The sequence below is a fragment of the Seriola dumerili genome, unplaced genomic scaffold (assembly GCF_002260705.1).
Source record: "Seriola dumerili isolate Sdu_G_001 unplaced genomic scaffold, Sdu_1.0 BDQW01002429.1, whole genome shotgun sequence".
Classification (NCBI taxonomy): domain Eukaryota; kingdom Metazoa; phylum Chordata; class Actinopteri; order Carangiformes; family Carangidae; genus Seriola; species Seriola dumerili.
In genome coordinates, this window is record NW_019176684.1 from 85691 (window position 1) to 108657 (window position 22967).

The 22967-nt window shown below is 43.8% G+C and overlaps 2 protein-coding genes across 5 annotated transcripts in view; both read right to left on the bottom strand.

The window, feature by feature from the left end:
* LOC111239386 (kin of IRRE-like protein 1) overlaps window positions 1-7563 on the bottom strand; it is a 70681-nt gene extending 63118 nt beyond the window's left edge. The window contains exon 1 of the mRNA XM_022769258.1: window positions 7435-7563. Within this exon, the coding sequence (XP_022624979.1) occupies window positions 7435-7480 (46 nt within the window). The 5' untranslated portion in view covers window positions 7481-7563. The remainder of the gene's footprint in view (window positions 1-7434) is intronic.
* A 4814-nt stretch (window positions 7564-12377) lies between these two features.
* cadm3 (cell adhesion molecule 3) overlaps window positions 12378-22967 on the bottom strand; it is an 89923-nt gene continuing 79333 nt past the window's right edge. The window contains exons 8-12 of one of the 4 annotated variants that reach the window (XM_022769244.1): window positions 21406-21578; window positions 20530-20967; window positions 20025-20045; window positions 16815-16940; window positions 12378-14337 (exon numbers count right to left, since the gene is read on the bottom strand). In XM_022769244.1, the coding sequence (XP_022624965.1) occupies window positions 14219-14337; window positions 16815-16940; window positions 20025-20045; window positions 20530-20967; window positions 21406-21578 (877 nt within the window). In that variant the 3' untranslated portion in view covers window positions 12378-14218. Of the gene's footprint in view, window positions 14338-16814; window positions 16941-20024; window positions 20046-20140; window positions 20968-21405; window positions 21579-22967 lie in introns of those variants that run through there. The other 3 variants (XM_022769245.1, XM_022769246.1, XM_022769243.1) reach the window with 3 other exon arrangements.

Here is a 22967-nt window from a genome sequence, read left to right on the forward strand (position 1 = left end):
AGAGAGAGAGAGGAAGATGAAGATGAGCTGATCCCCAACCAGATTTAAACCAATGATGCTGCAGTTACATGGTGTTTGTCTTAGGAACACACACACACACACACACACACCCCCCCAGGAAATCATGATGTATATTTCAGCCCTAACAAGTGGCAAAATTTGAATTCAACACTCGCAACTGAGTAATTCTTTCATTGATCACACGCGACACGGTGCTACGTAAGGTGTGGAGAGAGAGCACATCCACACACACAACACACACACACACACACACACTGCACTTATCCAGCTGCATGCATAATCCAGGGCAAAGACAAAAGGGAAAGCCTTCCGATAGCGATCTTGTAATGGATCAGATTGATTTAATTCACTGCGTCGGACAATTTCTCATTCTTATTCCTCAAGATGTCTCTGAATGGATTTTATGTGGGAGGCCCATTCAATTGTTCTCTCTCACCTCCACACATGAGACGCTCAGACAGTGAGCGAGCGAGAGAAAACACAGGCAGACAAAGAAACGGAGAGAGAAAGAGAGAGAGAAAGAAGCAGAACCATAAACTACCTCCACACTCAGCTTATTTGATCTCGCAGCCCTTTTTGTTGACATTTTCCTTCATATAAAAGGAAACACTTTTATGCTTTTGGTGCTTTTATGTTTGATGTCTGCATTTCTTTGAAAGCTTCTCCTTGGAGAGGGTGGCCAGTTTAGTTTCTCACTTTCCCTCCCAAAAAAAAAAGCTAAGAAGGGTTACTTCCAGCCTTTTATCACTTTTATTGAATACTCATGCAGTGAGAGGGACCCACTTTATTTATCCTTGGAGGGCTGAGGACTCTGTCGAGGGCGGTGCTTTGTGCATTGCAGCGTGCTGCTTGGAACGGCGGTGAAATATGCTGGAAATGCCTGGAAAACTCCAGGACCTGCTCTCCCAGGAGAGACCCATCTATAATAGGCCTGGCTGTTTCCCTCTGCTCCCTCGCTGCAACCCTCTCCACACATAAATCTCTGCTCCCCGACTCTGCTCTCCTCCTCCTTCCCTCCCGTTAGCTCCCACTCCTCCTCTGCCACGCTCATCCACGCCGCTGCATCTCCCTTCATCTTTCTTGTTTTTCTCCGCTGCCCTCTTCCTCCTCCAATTTTCTCTCCTGCCCTCACCCTGTTTTCTCTCTCCTCCTCTTATTTTCCTGCTCCCTCGCTCCAACCCCGCCACACGCATAAATCTCCGCTCTGCTCTCGTCCCCCTTTTCTCTCTCCTTTCATTCTCTCCTCCTCTTCAACTCCTCTGCTGTCGTCCGATCCAAATTTCTCTCCATCCCTCACCCTCTCATCCTCTCACTCCATCCTCCCTTCTTCTATGTATCCTCCATCCTTTACTCTTCTGCCCTCCTCTCCTCTCTCCTCCCCTCATCCTCTTTTCTCCTCATCCCTTCTACATTTCTCTGGCCTCACCCACACCTTCAAATCCCCTTTCTTCTTTTTTCTTCCCTTCCCCTTGTATACATGTTTTCACCCTCCCCCTCCTCCCACAGAAATCTTCCTCCCTCCGTCACTCCTCTGCTCTCCTCCTCCTACCCAAAAATTTCTGCCATGACCTCCTTCTCTCCCCTCATCCTCTCCTCTGTTTTCCTGTTCTCTACAGCTCCGACCCCTTCCACAAATAAATCTCAGCTCCCCAGCCCTGTTCTCCGACCTTCCACCTTCTCCTCCTTTTCATTTCTCTCTCTCTCCTGCACTCTCCTGACCCCATCTACACTTCTCCCCTGTTTCTTCCTCTGCCCTCTTTCCATTGATATTTCATTCCCCTCTGACCGTTGCCTTTCCTCTGCCCTCCTCCTCTCACCTGAATTCCTCTCCTGGCCTCATCCTTTCGTCTTATTCTCTCCCCTCATGTACTCCTTCATTTTCTTTCTCTCCTAGTTCCTGCTCTCCTCCTCCTCCTCCTCCTCCTCCTCTCTCTCTCTCTTTCTCTCTCTCTCTCCCAGTCCACTAGTCCTCCATTATTCAGGCTGACAGATCAGCAAGATTGACGGGTGTCAGTCCTAATACCAGTCGCCGCTTTCTGCTAGGATCTGTGTACTTTTCAGTCTTTCATTCCCGCACACACACACACACACACACACTCACACACACACACACACACACACACATCAGCCTGTGCAGAGGAGGGGGAGGAGGGGGAATTTGCCGCTGTCGTTTTAGCAGATTACTAGATTATCGGGGCATTGCGGTGAATCAAGTGACAGCTAATTGTGGCAGTTATTTTATTTATTTATTTTAATTGCTGTTCCTTGTCACCTCAGATTACGCTTCCCACGCCATAAGGATATCAGATCTGTCAGGTACTGGAGGGCTTTGGGATGAGGCCCACACACACACACACACACACACGCGCACACACACACACACACGAGCACTTAACTGCACCGCCGTTGTTGTTTGAACCTCCACTCTGCTCTTAAACAAGGCATGTCATGTCATTCTTAATTATCTTCATTTGAGAGTACGACGCTTTGTATTCAAGTGGATTTCTTTTTTTTCTTTTTTTTTTTTACCACCCAATTAGACCGACAGAGTCAGTCAACCTTTTATATTCGCTTTTATGGCACAATCAGTACAGTATGGCACTAATGGCCAAGGTTGGGGGGTTGATTCGTCCTGAGTCTGCTCATGCAAGAAATGCTCATCAGTGGTGCTTCAAATGATAAAAATCCTTCCAGAAGATGAACATCAGTTGCCTCATATATCGAACAATGGTATTTGCACAAGCAGTTTTTAAATGAATATTTTTCTTGCACGTATTGAATATAAATGCGCGATTTGCGATTTTTATTTTCTCCGGAGTAAGAGCACAAGACGGAAACCCATCACTTCTATTCTACTGTTGTAAGCTGCGTTTTTTACTCATGTCAAAGCAGGCAACTGCCTTGGGGCCCCGAGACCGTCAGGGGCCCGACAAGTTCACTATGTTTTGTTTGTGGTCATTTGATTTACGGCAAATTAGTTTGTGAAAATCATCACTGAATTATGATATCATCTGAAATTACACAGATTCTTTGTTTGACGTCGCATTTTATCGAAGCAAAAGTTGAGCCACGTTCAACTTGCTTTTTTTGGCGGCTGACCCTGTGTTTGTTCTCTGAATTGGCAACGCGCTGCATCAACAGTGTGGCCGCATTCAAATGAACGAGTGGGCGACAGTTTCTCTTGCAGCGCTAACGTTTGTGTGAAAAGGCCTTAAAGAAGGTTCCTGTTAAAACACTAGATTTATCACGTTGATCATTTAAGTGTACACTGTGATCTTATGGTCTGTAATTTCTGAATGGATTCAGTTTCATTTGTCTTCTTAAAGGCCCCACTGTACACAGAGTGCACAGAGAGGCGGTCTTGCTAGTATTAGGCTTAGTCAATAGCAGCCAACACTGGATTTTTGCCCCAAGGCCAAAAACTGGGCAAATCCAGCGATGCACCTCTGGGTTTCCTATAGCAAATGAGCAATAGCTGAATTTGCTGGACATTATATAATCACTCCTATCTTGCCATAAGCCAGCACTCTAAAGGAAATCTTCTTATCGGAGGTCGTACAGATGAAATTTAATGAAACTGTGTTTCATGACTTGGACATTTCTGAGAATCTCTTAACTACACAGCATGCTGGTGTGTTGTCATGCCATTTTCTAAATCTTTCCATGCTGTAAATTGCCTTAACAGTCATGACTTAACCCATGTGAGAGTATTTCTGTTGTTGGATGATTCAGAAAGGAATTACACAACCATTTGAGGGCGTCAGAATGGAGATCTCAAAACCAGTGATCAAAGACAATCTCATACTTTGGACTAAGTTAAATTCTCCGTCATCCAGGTCACGTTAAGTGCTGATTGAAAGGCGACTGGATGAGATGAGATGTTTGGGATGAGAGGCAAAAAGTTTTCAGGAATCTAAAGAAAGCCCAGATGTCTTTTCCTTTAGCATTTCTGGATACATCTTGAGAGGATGGCTGGAGCTCACTTTGGGTGCAAACTTGTGCGTCAAGTTGTAAACCATCAAACACTGATGGTCCAGCTGGGTTGCTGTTGAAGCTGAGACTCAAGCCAATTGGGCCCTTTCTCTTTCTCTCTCTGCTTCCTGAGCGCTCCTGCTCTGCCGCTGTTTATCCTCAAACATCCCCTCTTGTCAACAGATTAGGACTGAACCCCGCTGTCTCTTCCTTTCTTCGTCTCTCCCTGCCTCCATCTCTCTGTCTTTTGGCCTGTCTCTTTTCATCTGCGCCTCTGCTCTATTCTTGTGATGGGAGAAAAGAGTGGGAGGAGGCGGGGAGAAGAGGGAGAAAAAGAAAGTGTGTGTGTGTGTGTGTGTGTGTGTGTGTGTGTGTGTGTGTGTGTGTGTGTGTGTGTGTGTGTGTGTGTGTGTGTGTGTGTGCGTGTGAAAAGGAGAGAGATGGGACAGGTGCTTGCAGTGCAAGAATTGCTTTGCTTGCTTTGCTTGCATGATCAGGCTGCAAAAATGTTCAGCTCAAGCAAAAGTGCTGTTCAAGAATCGACTGTGAGAAACGGAGCTTCCTCGCCTGTGGCCAGAGCGGCGCTGGCAGCACAGTGTCAGATCACAGCGGCAACGCGCTGCATCTGACCCACACACACATATACACATGCAGGGCTGAATGGTAATTACAGAGGCCCACAGACACGCGGTCAACCACACAGAGATGTAGCTGGCCTGCGTTAGGAAGCCAGGCACAAGCAGTGGACTGAACTGTAAATCAGGCCGCTCAGAGAGCGAGAGAGAGAGAGAGAGAGAGAGAGACAGTCAGAACTGATGGCAGAGGGAGGCAGGCAGCAGACACCTGGAAGAGTCCAAACAGGCTAAACACACATTAGGCTGCAGCTGCTGCATGTAGGGGACGGATTCACTCTGATCACATTTACAGGCTTACACTGGCTCAGCTGGAGACACTGATCTGCTGCTCTGCTCTGTTCTCTGCTGTTCTGTTCTGTTCTCTGCTGTTCTGCTCTGTTCTCTGCTGTTCTGTTCTCTGCTGTTCTGTTCTCTGCTGTTCTGTTCTGTTCTCTACTGTTCTGTTCTCTGCTGTTCTGTTCTGTTCTCTACCGTTCTGTTCTCTGCTGTTCTGTTTTCTGCTGTTCTGTTCTCTGCTGTTCTGTTCTCTACTGTTCTATTCCGTTCTCTGCTGTTCTCTTCTGTTCTATCTTGTTTTCTTCTGTTCTATTCTGTTCTCTGCTGTTCTATTCTGTTCTATTTTGTTCTGTTCTGTTCTCTGCTGTTCTGTTCTCTGCTGTTCTGTTCTCTTCTGTTCTATGTTGTTCTCTACTATTCTGTTCTATTCTGTTCTCTGCTGTTCTGATCTGTTCTCTGCTGTATCCTGTTCGGGTTCTGTTCTGTCTGGTTTTGTTCCGGTTTTGTTTGGGTTTCTGTTCTGTTTCTATGTGGTTCTTTTCTTCTCTTTCTTTTGTTCTCCTCTGTTCTTTTATTGTTTTATCCCTGTTCTGTTCTCTTCTGTCTTTCAGCTCTGTTTTGTCTTGTTCTGTTTGATTCTCTGTGGATATAATCATCAAACTTTCCTAATCTACTTTACCCTCTCCATTACTCCCAGTAGCTCTAATTAATCTGAGCTCCTTAGAGCTAATTGACATGGACTCATCATGATGTCAGCCAATCTGATCTAAGATCACTGTGCTGTTATTGAAGGACAAATCCATCCATTCTTCAGTGTGAGATGCTCAGACTTCTTGCTGGTGATTCTTCCATCATGTGCACGGCTCTGCTGTTTAAAGCCATAATCATATTCTATTCTGTTTTATTCCACTCAGGTGGTCAGCTCTGCTCCAGCCTGGGAGCTCCTCTCACTGTCTGTCTAGGCAGATAACCGTCTGTGGTTCATCACACCGGCGGCCTGCGGCACCGGAGACCCAGGTGCTGAGGCAGGTACACACACACACACACACACACACACACACACACACACACACACACACACACAAACACAGTTGAACTGTTCACATCAGGCCACCTCAATTAATCACCTCTGTCTTTGGAGCCGATTGTCCTCAAACACAAACGCAAACTCATCCTCTCTCTCTCTTGTGTGTGTGTGTGTGTGTGTATGTGTATGTGTGTGTGTAAAGAGAGAGAGAGAGAGAGAGAGAGAGAGAGAGAGAGAGGGCAATCTATCAAGGTGATCGATAAACAGGGACATTAATATTAGCAATGGGGTTCTCCTCCAGTCCAGTGAATATGTCTCCGTCTTTACGGTAAAATATTAATTTTTCTTGGCACCAACGCGTTCGTAGCGGGGCCGCGCGCACGATCACGAGCACGTGAGACTCTACCTGCATACTAAGAGGAGGATGCACTGGTCTCTGTTATCTCTCTCTCAAACACAAACTCACACAGACACAGACACAGACAGACACACACACAGACACACACACACACACACACACACACACACACACACACACCGACTTTCCCTCTGGAGAGACACTTGCGCTGGTCTTTACTCTCCACTCTCTCTCCACACACACACACACACACACACACACACACACACACACACACACACACGACACGCACGCGTACGCACATTCCTTCAATCTTTGTACGTGTGTGCGCTTGTGTGTGTGTATGTGTGTGTGTGTGTGTGTGCGTGTGCGCGTGTGCTGGAAATTGATCCAGTGTGACTCATGTTAAAGCCCGGCGACCAGAATGTGCACTGGATCCTCGCCTCATCAATCATCCCCGGCTGGCAGGTTATGCGCAATGTGTGTGTGTGTGTGTGTGTGCGTGCGTGTGTGTGGAGAGATAGAGAGAGACATAGAGAGCGCGTGCACGTGTGAGAAAGCATGTGCGCGTGCTTGCATCACAGCCTCTGTTGACCCACACTGCGTTTGTGCGTGTGAACCAAATCTATCTATTCATGCGTTTCAAAGGTCACGTCAAAGCGATGTCGCGTGCAGATGCTCCACATCTCTCCCATGAACATGTAATTGAAGAAAAATGAATGCAACGCCTCTGTTTGTGTCTGCGCTCTAAAACCTCATTTTTCCCCCAGCGGAGCAAAGACCCTGAACACCCCATGACTCCTTTTCTCTGTTCAGCGCCTGTGGGCTGTAATGATGATGTCCAGGGCGGCACAAATCTACAACAACATAACACATTTACAAGCACGCGCGCGCGCACACACAAACACACACACAACAACAACAACAACGCGCGTGCACACGTTGCCAGACACACAGACGCACAGTAGTACATACAAGCACAGACAGAAAGACACCCACAAAGCGCACTGACGCCCGCACACAGCAGAGAGAAGAAGAAGGGTAACAAGGAGAAAAAAAAGAAATAAAGAGGAAATAAAAAGAAAGTTTCCCGTGTTGCTCGAGCCCCAGCCACTTCAGCCTGAGTGTGTTTAAACATCTCTCACCTTGGTTCAAAGTGATCGCCAAAGTTATGATCCACAAGGCTGGCATGGTTCAGCCGAGCGCATTCAGATTCCTCCCCTCGGCTCTGCTCCCCCGAAAAGACACCATCAATTCCTCCCGACCGGCTGACTTTAACTGGAATCCTCTTTGAGTCATGAGAGTGAAAGGAGCCAAATTTAGAGGAAAAAAAAAAAATCCGATGCCTCTTTTCCTCCCTCCTCCTTTCCTTTCTTCAACTCGTTTCCCTGTTTTTCCCCCGTGCGTAAAATAAATCTGTCTCCACTTTTTTTTTTTGCCTTCTCTGTCTTTCTTGGTTTCTCAGTCTGAGTCCCTTTTCCTCTCTGCGCTCTGGATTCCCATTTAAACAGGACTGAATTCCTCTCTCCCTCTCTCTCTCTCTCTCGCTCTCTCTTTCTCTCATACAATCAGTGGCACACACCCCCTCCCTCCTCCACCACCACCACCAGCACCAGCACCTCCACCTCCTCCACGCCTCCCCGTTCCAAATCTCCGTTTTGGACTCCATAGAGAGGAGGGGGGCGCTCCAGCGGCCGCAGAGAGAACTGCGGTTTGAGCATGAAAACTTTAACCATTAAAAGCTTTAAATTCATAACTGACTGCAGCTTACAGCAGGTTATAATAATACATAGAGTAGGTGTACAGTTATGACATTAATTAAAGGACCAATAAGTAACCTGCCAAATTACCGGCAGCCTATATTCCTGTCTATAAGAAAAGAACCATATGAACAATGAGCTCTTTGTGTTTCATATCTCAGCTGTTTCATAACAGCTGCTTCTGTCCCGTTCTAACAATACTGATTGTTGGAATGAATGAATCTTAGAAACCGTTTTTGTTCTTATCAACCGATTTGATCATTGATGTTAAGTGGGCAAGTCAAAATCGAAACGTGACAACAGTTGTGAGATTGTTTGCTTATGTCCTTGGCCACTGTCAGTCAGTGTGAAAAACAACAGCTAATGTGTCCTGATAATGAGTTAACATCTTAATAAGCAACAATCCAAATTAGATTTTTGTGAAGTCGTGAATATTTAATGCTACAGAAAAAACACTGAGCTCTTAGAGGCTACAAGCGTCAGAAAACAAGAAGAACCTGGACTTTATTGTCTACTGTTACTCCTTATATGAAAAATAAATCCTGTCAATCGACATGACAGAGATGTCAGGGTCAAATCTTATCCTTTGAATTTCAGGTCTACCTTTTGAATTTCCACTGTTTTGTCTAACATTCGGATCAATGAGTTTATTTTTTATGTATTATAAAAAAGTCTTCTCTATAAAATCTTGGTCTGTGATTGACCACAGTAAAACCTGTGAGCTGCTATGTTAACAATGTTGTATTCATGCACAGCACACAGTGCAGGGACCTTGTGGAAAATCTCCAAATTTTATTGAACAAAAGCCAAAAGAAATCAAACAGCCACATGACTTCACTGTCTGCAAATATATATGCAAATATACATTATGTTGTAGAATACACATTTGGTGAAAGTAGTATTGAAAATGGTATTTTAATCAAATCATTGCCCACTTTTGTGGCACCTACATTTTATTCTGTTTGAACTAGATCACATTGGTTTGGTGACAACTGGCACAACAAGTCTTGCCAGATAACTTTTTTGTTCACAGAATACATGGACGTTTAATAACAAGTTCAGCGCAAACAAGTCCCATAATCCTCCAACAGCTGGACAGAGTTACAGATATCCATCTGTGCGAGCGGTGTGACTTCTTACTGTGTAATTAACTAGTAGCATGTGTACAATGTAAGGCTGATCATTAACATCCATCCCAGTATCAACACGTGGTAACAATATTCCCCAAACCACAGTACAGAGTGATGGGAGGAAGGAAAAAGATAAGAAGAAACATCAAAGAAAGAAAGATCAAGAGATCATGAGGCCTTTATACTGTATACTTGTTCCTCTATGAGAGAAACACAGAATTACAGTATCTATTTTAGCAATAATGTGATAAAGACTGCTGCCAATGTGAAATGAAATTTAGTAGAACTCAGTCAGTGTTTTTCCTAATTTTATAAGCAGCTGACCTTTCTTGTTCTAAGTAAGGAACTTTGAATTATTGCATTGTACTGCCCTCTGTTGGACGTGTTGTCGAACTGCACAGTAGAAAACGATGACGGAGTCTGGCTTTTTTATAACCTGTTGATGATCTACAGTTACGTTCAGTGATTATTGGATTTGTGAGCTATTTTCTCATGTCCATATATCATGGAATAGATCCTTTTCAGAATTTTTTTTTTTTTACAGCTCAATAGAGAACAATGCAAGATATTTACCCTCATGAAATAACCCACTCTAGTCCTGTTTTGTATCGTACTAAAATTATCAATACTAGATTAGAATATTGAACACTAGGATTATGATTTGTGTGTTTAATGTGAGATTTTCTTTGATTTTGAATGTTTCTGAAGAGGAAGAACCAACAACAATACAGGTGAAATTAACCCAAATGCATGTTTATTGAAGTCAACAACTGAACTGGTATTTTAACCAAAAAAACCCCAAATAAAACAAATACTGTATGAACATAACAGCCAACAGAGGCAAACCCACCACAGCATGCGGTTGGCTCTGGCCTTGATGACATCATCAGCGATAGTACAAATCAACATACATGACAGCACTATTCTCATGTGATATGGACATTTATTCAAAAGGAAGACTTTTCATCAGAAATAATAATGCTAAAAAGAAAGACATTGTTTTAGTCGTCGAAAATTATAATAACATTTTTTGTGAATGCAACACACACAGGAGTGTCTCCGGAGCCTGTTTGGGTCAATTAATACACACCTCACACTCATACACAAACACACATACACACACACATATGTACAAATACACCATAGTCACAGACGTCATGCCTGCCGTGCATATCCAGATATGTGTGTGTGCATGTGCATGTGCCCAAAGTGTGTGTGCAAAGTGTGTACGGGTGCGCTTGTAAGAGTAAAGGCAACACTATATACATGAAATTATATAAAAATGGTTGTTGAAACAATAAAATGCGCGAAAACTAAAATTTCTAACCTTCAAGTTTTGGAAAAAACTAATTAAAAAAAGAAAAAGAAAATGATTATCAATTGAATTGAAAGTAATACATTTAAGATTATGCACACCCTTTACAAAACATAATTTAAAAATCAATTTGCTTATTCTATAAAAAGAAAAGAGATGAGCGGCAGGTAGTGTGCGACTGCCTGAAGAGGAGTTGGTGAGCGTCATGTGGTGGGGCAGGACAGCTCGGCCTGACTGAAGAGGGACAAGAAAAGCTGCTGTTTGCTGGCATCTGGTGACAGCTCGTCATTACTGCACTGATGCAATGAAATATGGATTAGACTGCACGGGCCCCACTCAACGCCACTGTACCTCAGTGTTGTTGTAATGTAGCAGCGGTGGGGGAAAGCAGGATAATTCCCACTTCATTCGTTGCCTCAGCGCTCCCCTCGAGCGCTGCAGTGTTGTGGAGGTACAGATGGGTTTAACTGGGACAAGGCCTATGTTTGCAGATCAGAGAACAGCAGGGAAGTCAGCTGGGCGGACCGCCGCTCTTGTCTCATGAGAGAAGCTTGTCGACACTTCTCATCTCCAACACTATCTACATTTCCAACCATTTCTCATGCAAGCTACATGCTAGCACATTAACTAAGACAAAGGACAGGACGATAAATTACAGGCAAATACAGGTCCATTAGTTTTTAAAAGACACTACACTTTTTGAGTATGAGGCAGGTATTTCTTTTTCCATTCATAGAGCAGAATTAGACTGGGGTTTAATACAAATCAAAGGTATCTCTTCAAAGTGGACAACGAGCTCCGTGAGACAAAGCCCGTCCTCTGGTCTGCAGACATGTTTACTGTGAAAGGCTATAGAGTGTTGCAGAGAAAACGTGTGATAAACAGTGTTATGAATTTCGACGAAATATTCACCTCGGTTCGTTTAAAGTTGCCAAACCATGTGCAACGGAATTCAAACACTGTTTAAGCCAAGTTTACTACGTAGCCACCCCAAATTTCAACTGAGAGCTCTAGGAAGAAAAGAAAACATCAGCTGACCCTGCTTCAGGTCACATTACTCTTTGTGGTATAGCTAGCTTATAGACATTCTAGCTTGGCTACTTCATTCAAAAGCAGCCAGCTAGGTAGCAGTTAACGATAATGCGGGGGAAAGGTACGAAAAGCACAATCCCTGAACGTTCCCAAAAAAGGTGTACAAAAAACTATCACAGACATAACTGTCTACGGGTAGACTGACAACAGCAAATGGATTCCTCTCCGGGACACTCCAGAAAAAGTGCCGCGGACACCCATCAGCGAACGCCGACAAAAACCTAGAGACGCTACTTCTACTGTACGTCTACATGAACTCCTGAATGAGAGAGAGAGAGAGAGAGAGAGAGAGAGAGACCAGCAAGGAGAATCAGACATTACCAGAGATGGAGGGGGAGGGACGAAGGGGAAGGAGCGAAGAGGGAGAAGAGGGACCGGGTGAAGGTGGATCAGGACGTAGACGGGATGATTAATTAAAGAATGAAAAGAAATGGACGAGCGGAGCGGAGGGAATAAAAGAGAAGAGGACATTTAAGTTTCCTAAATGACTTTCTTCAGTGTTAGTGCAGCCCAGACTCCGGCTCGGCACCTTGCCCACCAAGGAAAACCTTGGCATGTGAACAGTCTGGGGCCCAGAGCCTCTTAGTTAGATTGCAATCAATTTCCACGACCGGGCCAAGCGGAGCTTACCAGTGCCAAGGCGAACTCCCAACCTTAATAAAACACTGTTCATTTATGGGAACCTTTTGCTAAAATGGCGAATGATTCCTGCTCGCAGTAACACACACACACAGAAAAAAGAAAGAGGAACAATAACAGAGAGGGTTTTTTTTTTTTTTTTTGCCAGGAAGTTTGTCATAATGTATGTAGGCAGTCCTGTTTGGCCCCGTAGTGGAAAGCAAGCAAGCATTTTCACCTCCCCGAAACAGCGACCGTGCCAGCTTCTTAGAGGAAGTCATGATGTCACTACTCAATGAATTTAGCGCCAGGTGGCCGCGCCAAGACAAGCAGTCTGCTGCAGGGAGAAAAAAAAAAGGTGGAGGCGAGAGGTGCGTTCAGCAGGGCCGAGTGGAAAGAAGACTGCAGCGATACTCCAGGAAAAGCTCCACCGAACATGTTGACACCTTTTTCGAAAACTGTGTTCGACAGAGGTTTTGCTACAGTTCAGTGTTTGGGAGTGGAGGGGCCAGCTAAGCGGGGATAAAATGGCGGCAGTGGAGGTGGGGCACAGAAGAGAACAAACAGCATCGAAACCCTAAACCTCCAAATCGAACCACAAATTGGAAATCAAATCAGATTATGGACTCCTGGACTGACAAACTGACAGACACTGTAAACTGTTAACACTGACGGTAACACACTGAGACACTGACGAGAGAAAATCCCTCATAAGTCCCAAGAAACCAAATAGGAAGAAAAATAACAAAGAAAAAAAAAAAGAAGAAGGAAAACGTTCCTCATACAAATATTTGCAGATAAGGTTAGTTTTCATCGCAACATCATCATTGTTATTTTTATTATTTTTTTCCCCAGATACTGATATTTTCGACTCTGCATTTCCACGCATGTAATAAAAACAGGCAGGCGTTTTTTTTAAGAGTATATAAGTTACTGTAATGCAGTAACAGACTGTATGAGATACAGGAGAGAGGGAGATGTAGAGAGAGAGGGAAGATAGGTAGAAGGCGACAGAAGGTAGAAAGAGTACAGAGAGAGAGTGTATTTACAGCACACCAAACATTTTCTGTCAAGTAAAAAGAATGCTATATAATTCTATATATATATATATATTTATATATGTATACTGGAGCCCCTCGGCTTTGTAGCGCAAGGTGGGAATGCTATTTTTGCATGAGTGTTACATGTTGTGTGGTGCTGCGCTGAGGGAAAAAACGCGGGCTCGTACCGGGAGTGCGTGAGGGCACAGAAAGAAGTTTGATGGCATAAAAAGATTAAACAGCGAGAGAGGGAGATTATGTCTGTCACTAATAATTTAGATGGATTTCTCTGCCACGAGGGTGTTTACAGAGGGATACCGCCTTGTCGTATGGAGAGAATGAGGACAAAAAAAAAAAAAAAAAACAATGTGAGAAGACAGAGCTGGTTTGGTTTAAATATTGAGGAGACAGGTTGGCATGGGTGGTGAGAAGTGAAATATCAGCTTGGGATGCCAGGAATGTGAGTTACAATTTTGCTTTTTCGAGGCGTTGACAGTTAGAAATAGGATACGATGCTTTGTGTAAAAATGTGTTAATGTGTCATAATTCAGACGTGTTAGTAGGAGGCTCGTGTTTGTTAATCTGAGCGTCTACGAGCATTCGAGTCTGGGAGAGAAGAGTTTTTTTTTTCCCCCAAAACTGACTCGTGTGTGTGTGTGTGTGTGTGTGTGTGTGTGTGTGTGTGTGTGTGTGTGTGTGTGTGTGTATGTGTGTGTTTGAGTGTGTAACTACAGTTCGTTCGTATGTCAGTGCAAAATCTCACTTCCCTGTATCAATGCAAAGAGGGTAGTACCAGTTGAATCACTTTATCCTGTCCACAGTTCTTTCTCTCCCTTCCCCTTCCATCATCCCTCCAACCGAGTGAAGAACTGAAGCGTTGTGAAAACAAAATGGAGTTTTTATTCCTTCACTCCTCCCCTCTCCTCTCCTCCACGTCCTCCAACTTTTCCTCCTCCTCCTCCTCCATGCTCTATCTAGATGAAGTACTCCTTCTTGTCCTCTGCTCCAGAGTGGCCTCCCTCTGCGTTGATGATGGCTGTGTCGGCGTCGGGGGCATCGTCCGAGCCCTTGGCTTCGTGGGTCAGATACGTTCCTGTGGAAGGAAAGGGAGGGAAAAGAGACCGATGGAGTAAGAGAGAGAGAGAGAGAGATAGAAAGAGGGAGGAGGAATAAGATTGCTGAGGCAGTAAAAGTCAAACGCTGGAACTGAAAAATGACAGAAGGCCAGCAGGGTAGAGGCTGTTATAAACAGTTGAGTGGTGAGATGTTCCAATATGATGCCTAAACTATCACCTCAGGTGTTTTCAAGAACTTTTTGTTTTTAATGTGTTTGAATTATTATGTGGTGAAGGTTTCCTCAGGCTGGGGGCACGCTGGGAGACCAACTGATAAAAAGGTGTTTATATGAAACACAGGTTATACACTATGTATCCTAGACATCTACAAAGCTTTTACTTTACAAATTTTAACCTAAATTTTTAGATGTTTTTGAACTGCACATCAATGCATAATGGATCGACATTAAAGGGGCTATTTGCAAGTTTTCTCTACTACTAAACATGGTTTCTTGGCTTGAGCAGGTGATGATAATTGCTGCTTGACAAGATGTTCGGCCATCTTTGTGTTTACAACACAGGAGGTTAAAATACACCCTCTAGGCAGCGCTACGTCTTCAGGGCAGGTAGGAGGCTACACTGAGTTGCCATTGGAAAGTGCTAGCTGGTTAGCATGCTATCTTCAGAAGAGGAAAAGATGTGATAGAGACAAGAGTTAACATTGGTGTTACTCTCCACAGCTGAAGACAGCTCTTGGCGAGTAAAGGAATGAAGTTTGATGCTGAGTGAAACTTACAAATAGCTCCTCTAAGCCAGTGTCAACAAGACCATGCTCCAACACAACATGCGCTCTTATTTGAAAAGATCCAAAGCTACTTCATAACTCCTGGTTTTCTATGCATTTCTATCTTTTCTACCCAGATCGCTTTTCTTATTTCACTTTAAAAGTTAGTATCTTGAAAATGGAAACAGAAGTTTGACCAAATTAACATGAATTGAGGTCCACATAGAAGCTTTTTCTGAACCTCTCACTGACACGTCACTGTTTTTTATCAGCCAATAGAATTGAATCACTGTCAGGACTCAACTCATGTGTCATCAAGCGACTTAGAGGTGGAGCTTCGGTCACATGATAAATGGTGGTTGTATATGGGAACGTGCAACAACTGTTGGCAACAGTACACTGGTGTAACAGGAAGGACCTGGACGACAGCAGCTGTCTGTGAACACCCAGCAAAATCTGGGAAGGGGTCAAAGTAATGAGTTGATACCTTTGAATGAATGGGTTTACAACCTTTCTCCCCAAATACAACCACCTGTTCGGACTTGTCTGACCATCCATTTGCTGATGAAAACCATGAGATGTCATTGAAAGCACCAGAGAAGTTCAGATTATTTTGTCAAACTACTTTTAATGTGGATTGAACTTTGGTAAAAACCTCAGGATATATCATTCTGAGGCCATTTCACAATATGTACGTACACATATCAGTGTCTCAATCAGCTGTTTTTGTGCTTTGTAAGTGAGAACTATCTCTGTTTAGTCTCATATAATGATAAGGACTGACCAAGTCTTTCTGTACAGCAGCGCTTAGAACTGCTCACTCCTCTGTTGGCCCACAGACTTATACACATGCAGTCACCACACAATGAGCAGCTTCACATTACCCCCCCCCAGATCCCACTCCCACCTCTGCACAGGTGCCTAATCCAACCAGAGGGAGTCGCTAGTGCAGCGACATTGATATGATCCCTCAGAGACTGCGGCACCTGTGAACACTGGACAACAGGTAGCCGTGTTCAATATTCTGGGCCAGCTGGAGGCACCGGAACTGGGGATTGAATCTGGCTCACTGTGGTGATAGTGGAGGGCATGTATGCATCAACTGCCCCATGTGAGTGCCAAAACATGTCTATATTACCATTTAAATTTCACATGTCCCCTGCTGGAGCTGAGCCTTTTTGAATTTGCTTTGTTCTTGTTTGTTTATATTCCAAAAGTGAAATTCTGGGAAGTGAATATAGCTGAATAGCGAGAGAGAGAGCTAATACAAAGAGAGAGCTAAGAGCGAGCGGAGCGCTCAAGCTGATCTCAGTAAGTAAGCAATGAGTTTCTACCAAATCACTTTAAATCCCATATTTGGTCACAGGAGTGAAAACATGCTGACGTCAGGAAATCTAATCTCACAGGAAGTTGTGTGAACCAAAATGCATTAAAAGGCAATGAATAAACATTCACCTATTGACATTTTTTCATTTTCTTATTCTGCTTTAAGAGTAAAATAATTGAGGCTTATGCTCCGAATTTATATTTAGGTGTGAGTGCGTTTGCATTTTTGTGTATCCCTGCATTTGTATGCATATGCATGTTTGTACGTGTGAGATCCTGTCTCGCTACGCATGTATCCATATTTATGCAAGTGTATCTCTGTGTTCGCTCATGCATGCATGCATGAGTGTGTTCATGTGAGCGTGTTCATTTGTCTGTGTGTGGGTGTGTCTGCGAGCAGGTGACCTTTGTGTCTGATGAGGTATCTGCCGAGGACGATGAGCAGGCAGAGCAGGATGAAGACGATAACAGCCACCACCCCTCCGATCACAGCATGGTCCACCCCCGAAGAGGTCAACATGGCTGTGGGGTCTTGAGAGGACGGAGGTGAACAGAAGAGGTGCAAAGAGGAGAGAGGAGAGGAGAAGGGGAAAGGAGTGGGTGAGATGGAAAGTGGATGAAAAGGAAAGAGACAAAACAGCAAGAGAAAATGAGACAGTAAGAAATAAGGGGAGAGAGGGGGAAAAAGAGACGGAGATTGAAAGCAGAGAGGGCGGAGGGGGTGGCAGAGGAATATTGGTGGAAACGGGAGACAGATGATGAAAGGCAACAGAAACAGAGAAAGAGAGAGAGAATAATGGGGAGAGTGACAGAGAGAAGGCAGAAAGAAAGAAAAGAAAAGAACAGGGGAGCAGAGAAGACTTGTCAATATATAATACCCAGGCACAGAGGCAAACCTTCAGAAGACAAAGACGAGGATATGAAAAAAGCCAGGCGAAAGAAAAGAGGCCACCACGTCACCCTCTTTTAAAAACTGTTTGTGACTAACATGCAGCAGGATTGTGCACTTTACCAACCAAGTCCCAATCACTTGTAAGAACCTTGTGGGGACACGCTGTTGATGTCGGGTGAAATCCTTGCCCCTTCAGCTGTGGTGATTTCCATTTTTTCACTTTGACTGAAGGATTTTATGCTCTTCTGTGGATTAAAAAACTCTGAAAAAATGCTCAGGCTTGAGGAATCCGAGGCTGGATTACCAACCAGGGGATGCAGGCAACTGCACCAGGGCCCCAAACCTCCAGGAGCCCCCAAAGCCCCGGAATCAGTTTTTGTAATAATCTGATTAAATATAAATTTAAAGTTATCTGCTAGTTTAACCCAGACATGGTGAATGAAACTAGCAGATTAATCCAGCCATGGTGGCTCTCCAATTATTGAGAAAGCATACTTAAGTACATTTTCTGAAAGTATGCTTCATATACTTGTAGCACATGTTTATCTGAAATTCATAAATGAGGGAAGCTTGTCAGCTTGATGCAAACATGTAATTGGATTAGTCTCATTAACTATTACGTGAGTAGAATTTTAATGTTGTTTAATACACGTATTTAACATACTTTTTTGAAAAATGCACTTTAGCACATTCAAATCTAAATTTCAACATTGTTACTTTGTCACTTTTACTACTTATACTGTAAAGTACAATTAATACACAAATTAAAATTGTATTTATGAAAATATAGTACTTTAAACTAACAGAGGCATTAATACACTCTTGAAAAGTATAATAAACATATAATAGTAATGCTTTCTTTTTTTATTTGGTGACGCAAGACAAAGACAAGGAAAATTATATGACATAACATAACATGACATAACAAAACATAACGTCACATAGCACAACACAACATAACATGACGGCATACACTACTAGTGTGACTGACAACCGACAACTTTTGTCACATATATACTGTGTGTATATATATACATATATATATACATATATATATATATGTACATATATATATATATGTATATATATACTGACTTATTGAGAGAGAAAGAGAGAGAGAGCATAGATGAAGAAAAAGGAAGAAAAAAACACTTATATATAATATATAATAATGTTTTCAGTATACGGTACATTTTCAATATTGACATGTATTATCAAAATCCTTTATATTGGTAGAATATACTTGTATATGTTGCATAATCTGCATAGTAAAAGTATGATTTCATTACAGAAAAATATAGAAATCTTTTATTTGGAGATCAAGCTGAAAACAAGACCTCTTTGTCTTCTGACAATTTTTGAGATTCAGGTTTTTCACCCAACAGCGGCGATTTGATTTTTTTTTTTCCCTCCCACTTTGCCTCGTTTCAGACTCTCTGGTTACTTGCCCCTTGGAGAAGAAAGCAATCTACGCAGAAATAATTTGATACATCATTTATTTCGCCTGACTTTTCAGAACGGATCAAACGCCGGGTGTCAATTTGAAAGTCACTCAGATAGGCACAACTCAGAAGCAGCACTTCACACATTGAAAAGGATAAACGATTTTTAAAGGGAGCAAAAAGGAAAGGGGGCTGGAACGAGAGACCGTCTTGCACTTGGTGAACGTTTGAGGGATCAAACCAATGAAGAGGGCAAGAATTCAACCAGTCAGAGGAACAAATAGCCAGCTCGTATACACCCAATCAGAGCACAGAGAGATAGAGGCACAGCAAGAGACACTGACAACTAGAGATGTGGACAAAACTGTAACTGAGGAGGGAGGGAAGGGACACACACACAACCAGCTGGGACACCAACAGATGTGGTAAACGACCAATTTTGGAGGGAAAAAAAAGTCACATTTTAGCCAGTTAAAGGAGTGAAGGGGCATGACAACAACCAACCAGAGGCCAGCCGCAGAAAGAGAACAGGGAGAAGAGAGGGGCTGGGGTGGGCTGGGGAGGGGGGAGACTCTGAGCACCAGTCAGAATGACACACACACGCACACACAGAGAGTGGAACACACACTCCGGCTGGCCGGCGTGGAGGTGAGAGGGGCATGCTGACGAGGCGAGACTGAGAATGAGCCCATAAATCCTGCTGTCAGCATCAAAGGAAAGCAGACAAGACCCAAGAACACCTCGAAGCCTGACCCCTCCCTCCAGAGTGCTAACACACACACACACACACACACACACACACACAAACACACACACACACACAGACAAGAAGAAAAACCACTCACACACGTACAGAAACACACAGAGGAAGTGGAACACTGTGTAAATGACTTGTACCACTTAAGGGGTCATGCTAGCGTTTGTGTGTGTGTCTTTGTCAGATAGACGTGAGTGTGTGGTGCGAACACTGTGGTGTCGATGCGTGTTGCATTAGTGAAAGTGTGTGTGTGAGATGGTGTGTTGAGTGTGTCTGTGCATGTATGGGCAACAACAAAGTATTACGTGGGCAGGAGTATGAAATATTCATCCCTCTGCTCTGAAGTTCAAAGGGTCCCCAGACTAGTTTTTTTTTTTTTTTTTTTTTTTATCCAGAGTGACGGACAGACAAAAAACAGACAGAACTACAGACGGACGGACGGACGGACGGACAGACAGGCAGGTGGACGAAAAGTTAGAACGACAGAGAGTCATAACTACAGATGACTGGTGGAAAAGTTATACCTGCAATGTTCTCTGCAGCATCTTCTCAAGTGGATGAGTAGATGGATTGTTGGATGTTTAGATGAATGGATGGATGGATGGATGGTTAGATGAGTGGAGGAGTGAGTGTTGGGGGGGGGTGTTGGGGGATTAGGGATTATTAACAGGAGGAAAGAGGGAAACAAGAAAAAAAAAGATCAAACAGCTGTGACATGGACACACAAATGCCATTTTATCCTTCATTATGTGCTTTTGTCTTGCCAAGCTTTACGTATGAGTGTCTGTGTGTGTGTGTGTGTGTGTGTGTGTGTGTGTGTGTGTGTGTGCGTGCGTGTGTGTGTGTGTGTGTGTCCATGGAAAACAAACTCCCACTGTCCACATTGCAAGCACAATTTGTGTATTGAGGGATAAAAATAACAAAAGTAGTAACGTAAATGGTGTTTGCTTTTCCGCTCCATTACTAAACATCTCACAATTCTCTTGTTTGCAAGTGTGTGTCCAAGTGTGTGACTCAGATGATTTTTACCTGTGAAAGTGTAAACTCCATTCAGCCGGACGGAAACTGAGGGAGTAAGGGAGGAGGCGAGGGAGGGGTAGGTGGGAGTGGCAGTGGACGGAGCGCTGCTTGCAGAGGAGGGAGCAGTAGTAGCCGGGGAGGAGGGGGAGTGAGAGAATGGCAGGTCGGGGAAGAGGGCGTTGGAGAGGATGGTGGTGGTGGTGGTGGAGGAATCGGAGACGGTGGTCGACATGTCAGCATTTGATGGGTTGGCAGAAGGGGAGGAGTCGGGGAAGGAAGTGGAGGTGAGGTCAGGAGGGGAGGAGGAGGGGTAGGAGTAGGTGGAATCAGAGCCGGAGCCAGAGAAGGTGTCAGGAGGGGAGGAGGATGGGAGGGAGGAGGTAGAGGGAGAGGCTGAAAAATCAGGGGAGGGGGAGGTGGTGTCCACGGCGTCTGGGTCCATGGGATCTTGGGGAGGAGGAACCGGCAAGCAAAGCGCAAAAATGGCCGTGGATCGAAACGAACGAGGGCACATAAAAGCGAAGGGAAAGAAGCGCAAGAACGAGCGAAAGCGGTTGGATGGTAAGCAGTGGTGGTGGTGGTGGTGGTGGTGGTGGTAGCGCGGTTGGATGAGAAAAAAAAAGAACAAAACAACAAACAAAAACAGGAGGAAAGAAACGAAAGAAAATCAGAAGAGAAAAAAAGATGGAAGAAGTACAAGCAAAACCACAACAAACGACAGAAGAAATAAAAAAAAAAAAAAACGTGATGAAGAAACGTAAAAGAAGACATCCCAGCCTCTTCACTTTTCTCTCTACATTAATCCCTCTCTTCTCCATCTCTCCCCCACCATACACTCCATTTCCTGGCTCATTTTCCCTCCCTCTTTTCACTTTTCCTCGTTACCTTGCACCAGGAGTGTGTACTCCCCCTGGTTGTTTCCTATGCCGTTGTCGACTTGGCAGAGGTAGACGCCATTATCTGATTTGTTGAGCATCTCGAAGCGCAGGAAAGCACCGTCGACTTTGGCCAGTGGGGGGAGCTCTCCATCTTTCTTCTCCCACATGTAGGAGGTGGGCCTGAGACATGGGAGAGAAAGACACATACAGAAAGAATAAGAGTCCTGAGTTGAACTGTATATGCTGTGCACATTTTGCAAAGGAGTAACTTAAAGTAAAAAAAAAAAAAAATACAAAAAAGAGGTGAAGTGATGAGAGGAGAAGGGAGCTGTGACAAGTGCTGCAGGAGAAAGAGGAGATGAAATCATCAAGAGTGAAACAGAGGGAGGAAGGGAAAGAGAAGAAATGGATAAAGGAGTGAGAAGGCTAGGAGGAATGAAGACAGAAAAAGAGAAGATAAAAGCGTGAGAGGAGAGCAAGCGAGAACAAACAAGAGAAAGAGATGGAGCGAATGAATGATGTAAAGAGGGGGAGGGGGAGAGTTGTCGCAGCAGACAGAACAAGTGAAAAAAAAAAAAGGAACGATGAAGAAAATGATGGAAAGAAGGACGGGGTTCGAGAGGAGTGTCGCAGCTTGAAGAAGAGAAGAGCTCTTAAAAGAGATGGAGGGAGAAGAAGAAGAAGAAGAAAACAACAGAATGAAGATCAGCATTTCAAATCAGCCTGCGTTAAAAAATCCATTCTGCATAACAGATTGTGTATGAGAGAGATAGCGAGACGTGCCTTGATAAAAGAATCAATTATGTAAATGTGTGAGTCCTTAAGCGCTGTACAGTAATTACAATGACGGGGAGTCTGAATCGGGGACAGACCTGAGTGTGTTGGACTGATTAATCGTTCTTCGAAATGTGAAAAAAAAAAAAAAAAGAACTCTCATCGACAACTAAAGGTGAAATGTGTGACTTCGAGGTGGTGGCCAGATGGGCATTCGTACAGTAACCGTTAAAGGTTTGAACTCTGCTGCTCTTAAGACCAAACTCCTTCAGACAAATATTTTAAAATCCAACTGGAAGACTCTGAGAGGCAAAACCCACAACAACTCTGTGTTATTGCTGCTGGGAAGAATTCTCAAAGTGAGTGAAAGCTAATCGTCTGCTCCCTTGACACCTGCTGCTGAGCAAACACTAGGGAGACTGTGGACTCACTGTGAAGCTCAAAGTTTTGAATGTGTGTCATTTTAGGAGTATAAATCCTGACAATGCTTAAAAAGAGCTCCAGTGTTCACTCAGCCGTGCAGAGGCAAATACCGGATGAATATTTTTCCCCCAAAAAAAAAAAAAAAAAGGAAAAACCGTCCTGACCGTCTTTGTCTACGTCGTCAGGTTACCTGCAATAAAATGTAATCAGCTGTTGTATTATGCTGCCTCCGAATGCTAGTTAATATGCAATTATCTGAACAATTAACTTCACATTTACAGGCTGTAACTCGTGTGGTGTTATTAAACATAATGCTCAAAAGTCAATCTCTGTTATACGGCTGCTAGTTTTAAGTGCAGACAGCTGATTGGT